Source organism: Python bivittatus, unplaced genomic scaffold, assembly GCF_059951505.1.
Source record: "Python bivittatus isolate LINGU-HERP-01145 unplaced genomic scaffold, Pbiv_v1 ctg000080_np1212, whole genome shotgun sequence".
In the NCBI taxonomy this organism is placed as follows: Eukaryota; Metazoa; Chordata; class Lepidosauria; order Squamata; family Pythonidae; genus Python; species Python bivittatus.
This window is the reverse complement of record NW_028277035.1, coordinates 19,409,053-19,426,987: the sequence shown is the minus strand read 5'-3', so window position 1 is coordinate 19,426,987 and position 17,935 is coordinate 19,409,053. Positions and strand designations below refer to the sequence as shown.

The following is a 17,935-nucleotide window of genomic DNA, read 5'->3' as shown; positions in this document are numbered from 1 at the left end:
AGCTTCACCTTCCATTCTTTCCATTCTTCCATTGTAGGTAGTGTTGAATCTTTCCACCTTTGAGTGTATAAAAGTCTAGCTGTGGTTATCATGTATAAAAACAACTCCATGAGCTTTTTCCAATTGTTTATCCATCAGTCCCAAAAGAAATGTCTCTGCTTTCAGTTGTCTTGAATTACAGTATTCAGTTGTAACAGCACCTTCAAAATCTTCTGAATTAATATACTGTATGTATTTGAGTCCAAAACTTTTTAGCTTAATTACATGTGCACCAAAGATGATAGAAAGTCCCTTCTTGTTCGCATTTCCAACGTATATTTGAAGTCTCTTTATACATTTTTGATAATCTTTCTGGTGACAAATACCATCGATACATCATTTTATAAAAATTCTCTTTCACATTGTAACACAATGTAAATTTTAACCCTTTCATCCACATATTTTCCCATTGTTCCATTTGTATACTATATTCAAAAATTTTAGCCCTTTTTATCATACAATCTTTAACTTGTTCATCTTGTTTCAAATCTCAACAAAAGCTTATATATTTTAGCAATAAGATGTTCATCATTAGTGCACAATTCAGTTTCAAAAACAGTTTTATTTCATTCAAAATCATATATCTTTTTATCAACTTTAAATTTTTCTACAAGTTGTACCTATGAAAACCATTGACATACATGTCTTTCTTGATATTAAATCCTCTCTTGGTTTTATTTTAAAAAACAACATGAAAATTCTTAACTAGCTTCACCAAGGAATAAACATTTATTAAACCTTGATCCTTATCTTAATTCTATTGAACACAGGTTGCCCTCAAGATAGCTCTTTGCAAACTAAGATCTTTTAATGATCTGAGCTGTGATTTTTTTTCCATTATTACTTGACAGGTTTTCCAAACTTCTCTGTGACCATTTAATAGATATCAAGATAGGATGGAATTAAATATTAGGCAGAAAAGATGGAAGAGATGTCAGTTGTGTACTAATGGCTACACAAGCATTACCAAAACATCCTAGCACTGTTAGTAGAAGCTGTAGCTGGGTAAGGAAGGCATCATCTGTTATGCAATGTCATATTAAACAGCATATATAAGCTAATTTAAATACTTGCTTGATTTAACTGAGATACAAACATTATAAATAGTTCTTGTAATTCAGTAATGATAGTGTGCCATGGTCATTCACTTTTGTAAATGTCACTGGAGAATATGCATTTTTACATGTTCAGTAGCAATCATTTCAAGAAATAATTTTTAATTGTTTGGGGTTTCGTAAGCTTAGATATCTAACTTTTTTTTACTTGATGGAATAAATCAAAAGTATGTATTTGTGATCCAAGTAATAAAAATTATTTGAATCACAAAGGTACAGTATAAATATCACTCGTTGTAAGAGATGAACACTAATAGGGTGCTGACTAGCGAATAATATACTTCTTAACTAGTAAACTGAAGAATTATAGTTCTGTGACTACAAAACAAAAGTAGAAGAGATTATAGAACATTACCAGGAATGTTAATTTATATGCATACATTCTAATTATGTAGTAAATTCCCAGAAATCTTTTCAAATTATTCTTGAAAATAAATTCACACTGTTTGAATAGTTATTTCACAAAGCTCTCCTATATAGCCTTTTCTGCCTTCTAGCTGCTAATATGAAAACACTGAGCTCTACACCATACCTATAATTACTGCTAATGATAGCACTTAATGATAGTAAATTGGATTAGTCATGGTGGTATGCACTCTGTGACAGCCACTGTCAAACCTGGTTCAGACATTTAAATGTCTAAACCGGAATTTATGGATTTATTTATTTAAAAACGTTGTATACCATTTCCCTTTAAAAAAATCTCAAAGCAGTTGTAACAAAAAGGAGGAGGCATTGCTATTCATCAACAGTTTCATAATTTTTAAATTATCTTTGGTGCTTTCAACTATATATTGCTTTTAATTTTTATATTTTATTGTAGCTTGGGTTTTCACAAGCTGCCAAATGAGAGAATCAGTGTTAACAGAAATGTAAACATTGGTAAAGATAAATTGAATATAATTTTCTAAGTCCAATGTACACTTTTAGTTGTATACAAGCATTTTTGCTTAGCCTAAGATTGTCCAGAATTATCCTTTACTGCTTTTTGTTTTTAGAAATGCATTGTAGCGTCTCCCATTGAACACAACAAATGAGGTATATGGTGATAATATTTTTGTTTCCACCACTGATTCAAGTTTATCCCAAATTAAGCACTCAGATATCTGACTTTGAAATTTAGCTTGGCCTAATTCTAATGTGGACAAAGGGAGGAACTGAGTACCATTTACCAGGTTGATTTTTCAGCCTGATGGTGGCCTTTCTATCTAAATACATTGGCAAATGTTGGAAAATAGTAAGCTTAAATACTATTGTAATGAAAAGAAAATAGACTATAAATATATTTCCTCTAAATATTCATTTACACAAAGCCCCCATGTTTTTCTCAATTCATGCCTAATCTTGCTACCTTGCTTGTTTATTTTATTATATATTTTTCACCTTTCTTTCAAAAACTCAACATATATACTTACTTACTTATTTTCATAATATCCAGTGAGGTAGGCTAGGCTGAGTGACCAGTCTATGGCCAAGAAGTGAATGTCTGAGATGATTTCAATGAGTTGGTATTAGCTCTAGATCTCAAACATTGCCTGATACTTCCGAGAGTGTCTCCACATTCTGTCAGTGCATCATTTGAATTCCTTATCATATTCTTCTGCTCATCCTTCGCCAATCCATTTGTCTATCCACTGAGACAAAATATATACAAAATATAATAAAATAGACTTTTTACCATGTTAATGATATCTGATGAAACGTCAGACATGAGAAAAGAACAATCTCTTTGTATAGGTAATATGTTAATCTTTCTCTCATAGTTTCAGATTATTAATGACCTTAAAATGATTTGTAGTCTCCACGTTAATGGCTGAAATTTTTATTCTTGTACTAAGGCTGCTAGGCAGTAATTCCATCTAATAGTAGTCCTCCTATTTTTAAACTGTTTGCTTGTCATGTTAGATCAGAAGTGTTGGTGAGGGCAAATGCCATAGCAATACAGTTCCTTTGTCCTTCAGAACACTTATTTTTATCATTCACATTAGGGAACTAATTATCAATTAATGATATTTTCAATTATCCCATTTTTCTGAAATGCAAAGATGAAGTAATATTCACATTAATAAATCAATCATGAACATAATAATGTGCAGAAAGGCTGCTGATTATCTCATCTATTTCTTTGTCATGTCTTGAAAAGGGTTTAACTGAAGAATATATTTCTTGCAAAAGTTGTAGCAGGACCTTTTTTTTTAACGACAAATGTATTAATGTTGTGATGTAGTGCTATCATGCATATTTGTGTGGTTCATAATATTTATAATTATTTTAATTTTACAGAGAGATGATGGTTCCATTGTTGTTGTTGTTTAGTCGTTAAGTCGTGTCCGACTCTTCGTGACCCCATGAACCATATTGCGCCAGACCTTCCTGTCCTTCACTGCCTCCCTGAGTTTCTTCAGTTTCATGCTCATTGCTTCAGTGATGCTATCTAACCATCTCATCCTCTGCCGTCCTCTTCTCCTTTTGCCTTCAATCTTTCCCAGCATCAGGGTCTTCTCCAAAGAGATCTCTCTTTGCATTAGGTGACCAAAGTATCTGAGCTTGAGCTTCATTATCGATCCTTCCAATGAGCAATCAGGGTTGATTTCCTTTAAGATTGACTGGTTTGACCTCCTAGCGGTCCAGGGGACTCTCAAGAGTCTTCTCCAGCACCACAGTTCAAAGGCATCAATTCTTCGGCGCTCAGCCTTCTTTATGGTCCAGCTCTCACAGCCATACATTACTACTGGAAAAACCATAGCTTTGACTATGCAGATCTTTGTCGGCAAGGTGACCTCTCTGCTTTTTGATATGCTATCTAGGCTTGCCATAGCTTTCCTCCCAAGGAGCAAGCGTCTTTTAATTTCATGGCTGCAGTCTCCGTCTGTGGTGATCTTGGAGCCCAAATAAATGAAGTCTGTTACTGCTTCCATTTCTACCCCTTCTATTTGCCAGGAATCAATGGGTCTAGATGCCATGATCTTAGTTTTTTTAAAGTTGAGTTTCAAGCCAGCTTTCGCATTCTCCTCTTTCACCCTCATCAAGAGGCTCTTTAGTTCTTCTTCACTTTCTGCCATTAGGGTGGTATCGTCTGCATATCTGAGGTTGTTGATGATTCTCCCTGCAATCTTGATTCCGGCTTGTGATTCTTCCAGCCTGGCATTTCTCATGATGTACTCTGTATATAGGTTAAATAAGCAGGGTGACAGTATACAGCCTTGTCGTACACCTTTCCCTATTTTGAACCAATCGGTTGTTCCATGACCAGTTCTAACTGTTGCTTCTTGGCCCGCATACAGATTTCTCAGGAGACAGGTAAGGTGGTCTGGTACTCCCATCTCTTTAAGAATTTGCCACAGTTTGTTGTGATCCACACAATCAGAGGCTTTTGCATAGTCAATGAAGCAGAAGTAGACGTTTTTCTGGAACTCTCGTGCTTTCTCCATGATCCAGCGAATGTTGGCAATTTGATCTCTAGTTCCTCTGCCTCTTCGAAACCCAGCTTGTACATCCGGTAGTTCTCGGTTCATGTATTGCTGAAACCTAGCTTGTAGGATTTTGAGCATAACCTTGCTAGCATGTGAAATGAGTGCAATTGTGCGATAGTTTGAGCATTCTTTGGCGTTGCCCTTCTTTGGAATTGGAACGTAAACTGACCTTTTCCAATCCCGTGGCCACTGTTGCGTTTTCCAAACTTGCTGGCATATTGAGTGCAGCACTTTAACACCATCATCTTTTAGTATTTTAAATAACTCAGCTGGAATACTGTCATCTCCACTAGCTTTGTTGTTAGCAATGCTTCCTAAGGCCCACTTGACTTCACTCTCTAGGATGTCTGGCTCAAGGTCAGTGATCACACCAGCGTGGACATCAGGGACATTAAGATCTTTCTTGTATAGTTCTTCTGTGTATTCTTGCCACCTCTTCTTAATCTCTTCTGCTTCTGTTAGGTCCCTGCCTTTTTTGTCCTTTATCATGCCCATCTTTGCACTAAACGTTCCTTTCATATCTCCAATTTTCTTGTAGAGATCTCTAGTCTTCCCCATTCTATTGTTTTCCTCGATTTCTTTGCATTGTTCATTTAAGAAGGCCTTCTTATCTCTCCTGGCTATTCTCTGGAAATCTGCATTCAGTTGCTTATATCTTTCCCTTTCACCCTTGCTTTTCGCATTCCTTCTTTCCACAGCTATTTGTAAAGCCTCATCAGACAGCCATTTTGCTTTCTTGCATTTCTTTTTCTTTGGGATGGTTTTAGTTGCTGCCTCCTGTACAATGTTACGGACCTCCGTCCATAGTTCTTCAGGCACTCTGTCTACCAAATCTAATCCTCTAAATCTATTCATCACCTTCACTGTGTACTCACAAGGAATATGATCTAAGTCATACCTGAGTGGTCTAGTGGTTTTCCCTACATTCTTCAATTTAAGCCTAAATTTTGCAGTAAGAAGCTCATGATCTGAGCCACAGTCAGCTCCTGGTCTTGTTTTTGCTGTCTGTATAGAGCTTCTCCATCTTTGGCTGCAAAGTATATAATCAATCTGGTTTCGGTATTGACCATCTGGTGATGTCCATGTGTAGAGTCGTCTCTTGTGTTGTTGGAAAAGAGTGTTTGCTATGACTAGCTTGTTCTCTTGACAGAACTCTATTAGCCTTTGCCCTGCTTCATTTTGTACTCCAAGGCCAAACTTGCCTGTTATTCCGATTACTCCTTGACTTCCTACTTTAGCATTCCAATCCCCTATGATGAAAAGGACATCTTTTTTTGGTGCTAGTTCTAGAAGGTGTTGTAGGTCTTCATAGAAGCGGTCAACTTCAGCTTCTTCAGCATCAGTGGTTGGGGCATAGACTTGGATGACTGTGATATTGAATGGTTTGCCTTGGATACGCACTGAGATCATTCTGTCGTTTTTGAGGTTGTACCCCATTACTGCCTTTCCCACTCTCTTATTCACTATGAGTGCAACTCCATTTCTTCTAAGGGTTTCTTGCCCACAGTAGTAGATATAATGGTCACCCGAATTAAATTCACCCATTCCCGTCCATTTCAGTTCGCTGATTCCCAAGATGTTGATGTTCAATCTTGTCATCTCATGTTTGACCACATCCAGTTTGCCTTGGTTCATAGATCTTACATTCCAGGTACCTATACAATATTGTTCTTTACAGCATCGGACCTTCTTTTCGCTTCCAGATACATCCACAGCTGAACGTCCTTTCGGCTTTGGCCCAGCCGCTTCACTCTTTCTGGAGCTACTTGGAAATGTCCTCCGCTCTTCCCCAGTAGCATATTGGACACCTTCCGACCTGAGGGGCTCATCTTCCGGCGTCATATCTTTTAGCCTTTTAACATTGTCCATGGGGTTTTCTTGGCAAGGATACTGGAGTGGGTTGCCATTTCCTTCTCCAGTGGACCACATTTTGTCAGAACTCTCTGTCATGACCTGTCCGTCTTGGGTGGCCCTGCACGGTATAGCTCATGGCTTCACTGAGTTACGCAAGCCCCTTCGCCACGACAAGGCAGTGATCCATGAAGGGGGATGGTTCCATTAGGATATAGCATAATGTACTTGATATTGGAATGCAAGAATGTTCACTCTCTTAACTTAAAGGAATCTTTTGTCTAATTTGCCAAATCTCAATTTATTCCAAATCCATGAGCAACCATAGTCCCCAGATTTATAGATTCCCTTTTTGGGTATATACCAATAGTAGAAATTAGTACATCTGTTTTCAGCTTTATACTAGTAGGAATACATCTGAATTCAGAGAACTGTAATTAGTTTAAATTCTAGTTACAGTATTTAAATATTTGATTCAGCAACCACAATCTAATCTTTAAACAAATCAGAATTGCCTAACTTGAGATGTAACTGAAGTTTTCTTGCACACAAAAGAGAGGGAGAGGGGAGTATGTGAGCCTGAAATTTAGTTATATATGACATTCCCCCACTCATCCACTTGCATGTCTGCTTGGAATTTCAGGTCCCTAGAGGATTATTAAATATTCTATTTTGCTTTTTAAATTGTGCCTTTAGAACACAGGTGAAGATTTCTAGATGCACATGCAAAATATTCATCCAGTTATTTGTTGTATAGGTCTGTTGCAACTTTCATCTTTCTACAGGTTACTTCCACTTATTCATTTATTGCATTTATATCCCAATGCAATCAAACAACTTTCAGCTGTTTAATATTAATCTCCCTCCAATTGGGTAGTTCTGAGAAATTTCTAAGCCTCCCAGATTAAATTGGATTACCAGTGCTTGATAGCTGCTGGGATTTTTAGAAACAGTGCTGAATTAACCTGGAACTAAGTCAGTATATTGAGCATTTTACACAAATTAATGCACTAAGTGATAAGAGAGTGCTTTTGTTTGTACTGTGGAGATTCTAGGGAAAAAGGATAACCATGTTTGCCCACTTTTTCTTGATCACAATTTGAATAACATTATCTTAATAGAAAGTGCAAGGAAGATTCTTCGTGGCTTTGTTACATAGAATATGGTTAACTGGTTCTTAAGGAGTCTAATAGGCAATAAATTTTAAAATGCAACTTTTATCTGAAACATGATGACATTGCCTCTTTTAAAATACTTTCAAAAACTGAGCCCCTCAATGGAGGCATCAGGCAGTGCTGAATCCCTGCACTGTATGATGCCTCCATTGAGGGGTTCAGTTTTTAAAAGTATGCCAGAGTGCATAAAAAGTTATGCCCCAAAATTGTATGAACTTCTGTTCTAAAACATAGCTCTAACTCAATTGTCATGTTCTTCTCAGTGCCTGGAAAAGAGGACAGTTTGGAACATAGTGTAAGTTCCTCCATTCTCTGGAAAATGATTACTAGCTCTTCTGTTGATCAAAGAGTTGCTACCCAGAGAATGGAGAAAACCCCACTCTAAAGTACTCAGAAATAAAATTGGTCCTAAAAGCAAGAGTATTCCATTTTGGGGATTTTGTAACCTAATATAAGTTTGAGAGCTAGTCTGGTGTAGTAGTGACTTTGATCCATAACCTATGTAAGAAATTAAGCTGAAGTTACGTAGCTCAATCTGGCTTTTTCAGCGGCTGCTATGGAGGTCCTTAACAGAGAAACTGATCTGGTAATGACCATTCTGGATGATATGGCACTCCCTCCAGAAAGTTGGGAGATTTCTGGATCAGGCATTGTGCACAGAGAACATTATGGCCCCTATGGCCAGAAATGACCTTGCCCCATTTGGCTGGTGTACCAATTTACCCATCTGTAAAGTTTGATCTGGACTCAGAGATCGATGCTTTAATTGCTTCTCATTAAGCCTGAGATGTACTATGCAGTCAGATGGCTTTTTAGCATGTATTTTACTTACCACATTACTTTAGCCTTATACCAGCTGCCCTTATTACCAAATTATTTCTGGGCATTGGTCATGATGGTGCTTCTCTGTTACGCCCTAAGTGATTTGGGAATATGATATCTAACAGTATTATTGAGTTTTATACAGTTCTGCATGTAATTTAAAGTTCATGTTCACATCCATGTTCCACTACCACGAGTAGGGCAATTGGTGGAAACATCAGACAACACTATTTCAGTGACAGAATCTAGACTGTGGTACTTCCTTTCTAGGTACATTAAAGTGGCTCCTACTTTGTTTGGTTTTAAGCAGACCATTAAAAGTTCTTTAGTCTGCCTATGATTGTATATTTTAAATAACATTGCATTCTTATGGGTGGTGTATTATGTTCATAAAATTGTTGCATATGTTTACCTTGCAAGTCATTTTGGAAACATTTGGGCTACAAAGCAATTAGTTAATAATCTAATAAATAAATAGTGCTGAGGATTTTAATAATTCCCCACCATGGGTAGCATTTTGTCTGAGGCTAATGTCTTAGTTCAGTCTTACTTGATTTGGTTTCAAGCTTGTATGTATTTTAAAAAAAAAAACCCTTCTGTTTGTTTACAGGCTTCTCAATGCAAATAAGATCAACTGCCTGAGAGTAAACACATTTCAAGATCTGCATAATCTTAATTTGTTATCTCTCTATGATAATAAACTGCAGACTATCAGCAAAGGACTTTTTGTTCCTCTCCAGTCAATTCAAACTTTGTGAGTATCCAATAATATTGTATCTATATTCTTCCCTGTTCCCCATGCAATGCATCTTATAGAACCCTTGATGGTGTCTCAGACTGCTAACTTTGGGACATAGTAGATTGGGGTATTAGAGGCAGAAACCAAACACATAAATAATTTATTCCACAAATGAAGGACTTGAGTTATAGGAGTCTGAACAATAAAAAACGAGGCAAATGACATAACAGAAAGAGGATAAGAGTGAAATAGAATAATGGCAAAATTTCTGGCATTATTTTAAAATCTGTATTTCGTTCTATGTTCTTTATTTAATTTGAAAACAAGGATCTCATTTTCTATTCCACTTTCACCCCTGGTTTAAGATAATCAGAGAACTTGAGAACAGATTTATAGATTTATGTTTTGGCAGGTGCCAAAAAGCACAATCTAATAAAAAAAAAGTTCCCTTGCTATTCTTTCCAACCCAAAGGAATGTTGAAAAGAAACGATGCTATGGAAGAGGCCATCGGGTGGCAACCGGGAATGCTGCTGACTGCTCCATTCTTGAACACTTCTCCTTTCCCTCCAGCCTGGTCACATAACCCAGAGCAGACTTTACACAGCCTGCCCTGGACTTCCCAGTGCACATATACTACAAGCCACATTGATGCCACACTTTACATCGTTACACAAAATAAAATACAGATGCCTCCTGTGGCTATTGCTGGTAAAGGAATGGACAGAAGCCCTGCTTTCCCTAGCTTTTTTTTAATTACACCATCATATAAGTGTGAATGTTTGCTTTTCTTTCAGGTGTTGCTAATGATGGCAAATCTGCTTCTTCATGTTATTAGATTGTTGTAGTGCTGCTGCTGCTGCTGTTGGCTTTCCTAGCTGTATTATCTTGCTTTAAGATACTGATGAACCTAGCAAGCTTTCTATGTTGTATCAGTGGTAGTGTGGTGGCTGCTGTTGTGGAGTCTGGTTCCATTTCAGGCAGCTGCATGGGGTGTCTAATAACATCTTCCTATTTTAGGCAAAATCCAATATTGCAGAGTCCACTTACTTGAAGAGACCCTTTTCCTCTCTGCTCTTCCTGCGTGCCTTTCCAAGTCTCTTCAATTCTCCAGTTGTCTCTAGAGATAATGTTGATGTCATATGGCAAAAGAGAATTCAGTAGTAAGGAGATTCACCATCCATATTCCACTGACAGAAGTAGATCCTGCAGCAGATTAATTTAGTTAGATTTAATTGGATTATACTGCTGTATGTGTGGTACATTCCTGTTTCACAGAGAATTGTAGCATGAGCTACAAATGAACTGTATGCAGCAAGCAAATAGGAGCATGCAGACAAGATACATCTTGTCAAACCTTTGTTCCTTGATTCCTTGCTCCAGTTCTCCTGCTAGCCATACCATCACAGAAGTGGATTTCCAGCTTCCTTGTGCCTTGCTCTTAAAATATATCTCCTTAGAAATATTCCCTCAATGGCTTTATGCAAGTAAAATATTCAGAATCATTCTCTAACAAAAACAGTGTCTCTCAGAGATAATCTAATTTCATTTTAATAATTCTCCCTAAGTAATGCTACCATTACTTGAGAGCCAGTATGGTGTAATGGTTAAGGCACCAGGCTAGAAACTGGGAGACTGTGAGTTCTAGTCCCGCTTAGGCACAAAGCCAGCTGGGTGATCTTGGGCCAGTCACTCTCTCTCAGCCCTAGGAAGCAGGCAATGGCAAACCACTTCTGAAAAACCTTGCCAAGAAAGCTGCAGGCAGTCTCCAAGAATCAGACATAACTGAATGGATTTTTTTTAAAAAATGCTACCATATTATCATACATTTTTTATGCATCTGTTAATTTTTTTTTCATTTTGATACATTTTTGTTTTCATTATGTCTTATGCTGAAGGACAGTATCAAGATGCAAGGATTAAGAGAGGATCAAAATTGTTTTATTTTTACATGTTATGTACATCACCTCTTGACAGTTTCTTGGATTCACTGAAAGAGTTTGAGATTTTTTTAAACAATGAAAAAAAAAAAAGCTAGGCTGCTTGGCTCCATCAGAGTGTTTTGGTAAAATATTACTAGCTAGGTTAAGTCTTTAGGATTATTTGTTAGTTTCCACTCTATTTCTCATCAATTTAAATTGTTGAAATTTTATAATATAGTTGTGCCTTCTCTTAATTAGTATCCAAAGCAATATAGCCTTATAACATCTTCACACAAAATAGTTGTATCAGTGGCTATCATTTGAAATTTCCTCAAAATAATGCCTGCTTTAAGCAATGAGCCATTTTATGTGTACCAGCTTGCCATAATAACTCACGGTTTATAGAGTGGCATCTTTCCATTAAATACCCCAGCATGGAAATAAGCCACACAGTTCAAGGTGAGGAACATAATAATTGCTAAATGTTTATAGCTAGTTGTTTGATTAATAGCTATCATCAAACAGAAGAGTTTTTTTCTGAAACAATTGTGTTTGTGTTTATATCCTGTTTTTATTATATTGCTTTCATATGAAAAAAAGAAGACAGAAACCAAAAGAGAAACAATATATATGAAATACAACATTAAACCTTGGTTAGACAAAGTAACATTTATTAGTCTTTCCATTACATTAATAAATAAAAAATTCATAAATAGACAGCATGTCATTAATCTAAGATTGTAAATCTGGGGCAACAATGTCTTTCCACTCTAAACAAATAATCTGTTTTGTTATATCCCATGCATAGTAAATCCACAGTTCTCCATATGGTGATATATTCCTCATATTTGGTCTATAATTCAAAATCATTTTCACATATTTAAACCATATGACACTTCCCAGACTTAAACTAAACTAAAGCAGAATAATAGTGGGGCAAACTCATACCTGTAGAGTAGCACAGATAAGATCTTGGAGAAGTTATGCGGTGGCCATTAGTGAAACATAAGCTTAGCCTGGAAAAACAAGAAAGCATGAGAAAAAACTAAAGGTTGTCCCTCCTTAACTCTCTGTGGTATAAAAGAAAGAGAAGGGGAAATGTTGCCAGGCTTTCAATATTCTGTTGTTATAGATAAAGTAGATTTCTACTATTTCTTGTGATGTCTGTTTCCTGACCAAGTCTACCTTGAAGGGCTGACAATACCATATGTGTAAATCCATCCATTAATTCACATTTTCAGTGTAATAAACTTGTCAGTCAAACTTTTAAAAAATCTCTAAGATGTCCAATAATCTTCCATTAAATTAGTCTCATTTTCAGCTTATAAGAAACTTTGTATTCTTTAAGATCCTTAATTATTAATTTGCCAGTATTAGCTCTTCTAACACTTCCAAAGTTCCTGCAAATAATTAACATCCATCTTAACAATAGCCTTGTCTATATAAAAAAAAATACTGTAGATTTAGAATTGCCACAAACACATTTCTGTATTGATAAATAATTCAGAAATTTTGTCTGGGCCAAACAGTGAAATAATAATAATTAAAAAATGAATGGAATATAATGACTTGTTGAAGTTTTAGATAATCTAAAGATGAGATACATTAGAACTTAATTTCTCTGTTGATAGAAACCTTTGATTCTTCTACATACTTTCTACTGGTCTGAGGTATACCAGTTTACAATACAGTCTCTAGAAAGCCTTAATTTTGTGGCCAAAAAAAAAAAAAAGTTTAAATCTGTTACTTCTAAAAGGATGAATTGACTGCAATGTGTCATGACCAGTTTTTGTAGACAGAAGGTCTACGCCCTTTAAAAACAGACTTTGTTTTATTAATTTGTGTTTCCTTCTTGAGAAGGCTCGCTGCTGACTTAACAAGCTAAAAAAAGAAGACGGCTCACAGGATATCTCCATTCAGGTCTAGCTCCATCCAGCTTCTGCCAGACCCAGTGTATTGGAAGCTGATTCAATTACTCTGCTCTTCGGTTTTGTATTTGTAAAAACAATGATGGAGTACAGTGTCACAGGTCATTTCTGGTTAAACATCCCATCCCTCTTGCAGGCATTTAGCTCAAAATCCATTTGTGTGCGACTGCCATTTGAAGTGGCTGGCTGATTACCTGCAGGATAATCCAATAGAAACCAGCGGAGCTCGATGCAGCAGTCCGCGTCGTCTTGCCAACAAACGAATCAGCCAGATCAAGAGCAAGAAGTTCCGTTGCTCAGGTAATTCATTTATCCAGGCTGTGCTGCACTTTTAGTTCAGAAATAAGCAGGTCCAGAGAGTCTGCTAATCCAATCTGTGGGACAGTGTTTGGTATAATGGATATTATGTAGCATCTTTCTAAAATTAAATTTTAGAAATTGGATTAGTCCTTCAGAAAATCTATTTACCTTATGCATTAAAAGAGAGAGAAACCTCTAGCTTTCCTTTTGGTTTATTTGGCTATTTGGTTAAAAACTAGGCTTCTGTTTTAAAAGAATGCAGCCTTGTACACTGCCTTCAAAGAAAGGTGATACAAATGATCCCAGGTATCCATTAAAAAAAAAAAAAGTGAAATCATTCAGATATGTTTTGATCAAATTCAGAGACATTTGCTTACTTCTTCTTCTTTTAATCTTGCTGTCCAAATGAAAGCTTTGTCAGGGATGCTATTCTGCCAATCACTCAAAGGGTGACTTTGGAACAAGAATCAATATAACTCTTTGGAGAGCAGAGGAGTTTATTGCAATAGTGTATGTTTAAAAAAGATAGGATGGGAACCCACAACTTCCATAGTATAATAAAAATAAAACCCAACAACAACAAATTAAAATATGGCAAAAAAAATTAAATTATGATTTCAAAAGAAGAAAACTTTTGAAATTTTAAAACTTTTAAAAGCAGATTAAAGGTAGGGTGATAGCCCACTTGAGTTTCGATAACACCTCTGGTTTTTTACTTTTGATCTGCAGAAGTAAAATGGGTAGAGCTTATACGGATTTAGTGGACTACAACCCTTGCAGACCTAGGTTCATAAACTGTTAAATGTGTAGGAAGGCAGTGTTATTAAAAAATACTTCCATCAGTTGCCTGATAATCCCATTCCATGCTATGATAAATTTGAATAAAGTATCTGCAGTAAAAATAGCATGATCAGCCATAACTTTAATCTATTAGTTCTAATACTGCAAAAGTAGCTGAATCAGATGATACTTTCTCTGTAGAGAAAAACACACACGCACACACATATGCACAAAGGGCTTAAAATTTTATGGGTTTGATCCATTGGAGTCATTCCACTAGAAGTTGACAGTAAAGCAGATTTTTAAAATTGTTGACAACCCTGCTCCCCCACCAATCTGCTGTAAAGAGTTGAGGGATTCTTCAAAGTAGATGTGGGAGGATGTGAAAGAAATACAAGGGGAGGGAAGCAAAGAAATTTTATTGTGTGACAAGAAGTGTATCTCCATAATATTATGTGTGGTGTGATGATTTTATATGGACTCAAACTGTTAATCATATCCAGAGTCCTACAGCTGAAGTATTTCTTTATCCAACCTTGCCTCCTTATAAATTTTGGCTTGTTCATATTCTAAGGTCCAATCAGATATGTGATTTATAATTTTAGTGGTGATACAATATGTTACTTATTTCAAGCAAGCTTAAAATATAGACAGCATTTTAGATGATGGAAATTCATTAATGGGACTGTAGAAAAAAATATACTATTGTTGATGGAGTATCTTGATATAGTTGAATATAAAAATGAATACAGTTGCTTTTTTTCATTCTAAAAAAAGGGACTATGATGTATTGCTTTCCTGACAACCAAATTTCCTGACACAATTGTCACTATGCAAAAGAACATTACTTGTGTGCTACCTCTCCTCAATAATTCATAAATTGCCCTTTATCAATATATTATAAGTCAGGAAATTAGAATTGTGGTTGCAGTGTTCATGTGGGATTGTTTCTAGTGGTGATCTGTTCATGAAAAGATCTTTGATCCAACTGAGGATCACTGTACATCCCTCCCATGAGCTGAGAAGAAACATGCATGGAATTATGTTCTGAGTTCTGCCATTTAATAGGATTCTTCTCAGCATTATGAGAGTGAACTTTATAGTATGCAGGAATAAAGAATAATATTTTTTTTCTGTGGCTTTGTTTATATGTTCATTGTATCAATTCAGGGTTATGTATCTGTATAGAACTCTAGGCTAAACTTAACAGGTCTAAGTCAGTTCTTAAATATATATGGAAAGAGTTGTGGACCTGAGAAACTGCTGCACTCACAAAAATATAAATAAAATAAAAAAATAAGATAAAAAAATAAAATAAAATAAAAAAATAAAATAAAATAAAATAAAATAAAATAAAATAAAATAAAATAAAATAAAATAAAATAAAATATACCTGGATTTTTTTCAAATTAATTATGGGCTATTAGCTATGTCAACTATTAATATATTTTCTGTGATCTGGACTGTTAGTACATCAAGATTATTCTAAAAAAAAAAAAAGATCCCTTGGACTAAACATAGTTATTTAAATTATGCAAATGCATCATTAAGTGATTTACAAACTATAGAATGGTATAATAAAAATAATAAAAGGAAATGAAACTATATTACCAAAAATATGGGATTGGAAATAAAAACAAAAGATCAATTAACCCAACATTCATGTCAGCAAAACTGCTAATAGTTGGGCCCTCTTGATTTTCAGAAGAGAGTGTGCCAGACCAAGGAAAATATCTCCCAGTAAATTACTGACATATATCAGTCCGCAGCCCTTGGCACACACAGTAGATACTCTGATCTGAATTGTTTTAAGGCCTTAGACATTACAAGAAACATCTAGAACCTGATCAGTTGGCAGCCAAAGAGTTCCTTCAAGAGAGATATAACATATCTAAGGCCAGATAACCTACTCAGCTACACAGCCACTACATTTTGTCCCAGCTGCAGCTTCTGAATAAAGTGTAACTGTAATCCCACATAGATTGCATAACAGTCAACTAAGGATGAAGTTCCCATATGTGAGCTAGACTGTCTCTATTCAGAAAGGGGCATAGTTGATCTACCATTGAAAGCTGATAGTCAGTACTCCTGGACACAGAAGTCCCTTTGGTCTCCAGTGAGAGTGATAAAGCTAGGAATGTTCTCCAACAGCATACTTTTAGTTTCTGATGTGTACAACCTGAGAACAAACCCAGATTGAGTTTCAGGTACAGAAATGCAGGCAAAACTCAGAGTTTCTGTACCTGAAAATCACCCACCCTCAAGATCTGTATCCTGAGAGTATTCAGTCTCAGTTTAAATAGCACTGGAAAGACTTCAAGCAGCAAACTAATAATGGAGATAATTCCTCCTTTTGTCTATAAACTCTCACATACCATCAAAATCTGTTCTGATGTTTTTTGAGTAGTTGGGAGTAGTTGGGAAAAGAACAAAACTGTAAGGAAAGCAAGGAAATGAAAGTGCTGTAGCATGAACAGAAATTCACTGGTGGAATATTGTATTTAATTGCAGTTTGTATATAAATATTTTATAATCTATATTATACTTGTTGCTAGTATCATTATTGCCACTATTTAAACTGTATCCTGCCTTCCTACCTATTTACCAAGAACACTTTAGAGAAACTAAATAAGGGGGAGGGGGTGGGTGGCTGGGGGATTTTGTTTTGCTTTGGTTTCCAAGAATCAACTTCTAAATTAAAATTCATAGTTCTCACCACAGTGGAAAAATACCTCCCTCTATTGGTGAAAAGCATGGTTGGTTGCTAAACTTTGTTTTGAAAAAAAATCTTAATTTATAGAAAGCAACAGGAATACATTCATGGTTTTCTATATATTTAAATCTAAAATCAGTATGCTGAGAAAAATTTTAATAAGCTAATTTACTGTAATTTTAATTGCTTATGCTACCCTTAGTTCCAGGGTTTGAGAAGAAATTATAGTATTGAGCTCAGCTGGAGTTCAAAGTTGCAGAAGAGAAGTCTTTTAGTGATACTGATTTCTTTCCATTTCTTTAGATAACCATGAGTGTAATATCTGAGAGCAAACTTTTAAAGTCATGCTTAGAAGCCATACATTATTTTTAAGAAAAGTTCTGTTGAGTTTAATTTTTAAAATAACTTGGATTTATATGCTTGTTCCTCATGGCTTCTCATGGTTGGGAATGAGTAAAAAAGTGAATTGGGTAAGAGAAAATGAGAATTCCATTTTCTGATATGTTTCTCTTATGTTAGATGAGCACAGTTCAGCTTTGATTTGTTTCAGTCTGATCCTGAACAAAGATGAAAAGTGTTGTTTTGTCCTCAACAGACATAACTGGTTGCAAAAAAAAAAAAAATGTAGATAATGAGAGCAGACTGTTCTTATTCATTGGTATGCCAAGATTTACTTTTGAGGTTAAATTGTACATGTTGCTCTCTCAGCATTCATGAATAACTTCCAAAAGTGTTAGCTCTATGCTTAAACACATAATACATTAAACTTACACTTAGAATTAATGTTATCAAAGGCTTGTTTTATGCATATTTAGCAGGGGGGGAGGAGAAGTTGTGAGGTAAGAGAAGTTGCGAGGTAAGAAGACTACACATTTTAATGATTACTCAATTTAAAGTGAATCTAGTACTCAAATGATAAAGTGTGAAGTAAAATGATCATATTGCCTGACACTGTGTTGGAAACTGAAGCTACCCATTTGCCTTTATCTGCAAATTATTGTTTAGTAGGATGGATTTAAATCTCTATGCTTGGGCAATTATAGGACTTACAGCGTTCCTGTAGAATTTCAGATGAATGGC

The 17,935-nt window shown here is 35.7% G+C and overlaps 1 protein-coding gene across 2 annotated transcripts in view; it reads left to right on the top strand.

Moving 5' to 3' along the window:
- SLIT3 (slit guidance ligand 3) overlaps positions 1-17,935 on the top strand; it is a 534,750-nt gene that overhangs the window by 357,654 nt on the left and 159,161 nt on the right. For both annotated transcript variants that reach the window (XM_088133617.1, XM_088133616.1), the window contains 2 exons: positions 9,086-9,229; positions 13,199-13,362. In XM_088133617.1, the coding sequence (XP_087989743.1) occupies positions 9,086-9,229; positions 13,199-13,362 (308 nt within the window). The remainder of the gene's footprint in view (positions 1-9,085; positions 9,230-13,198; positions 13,363-17,935) is intronic.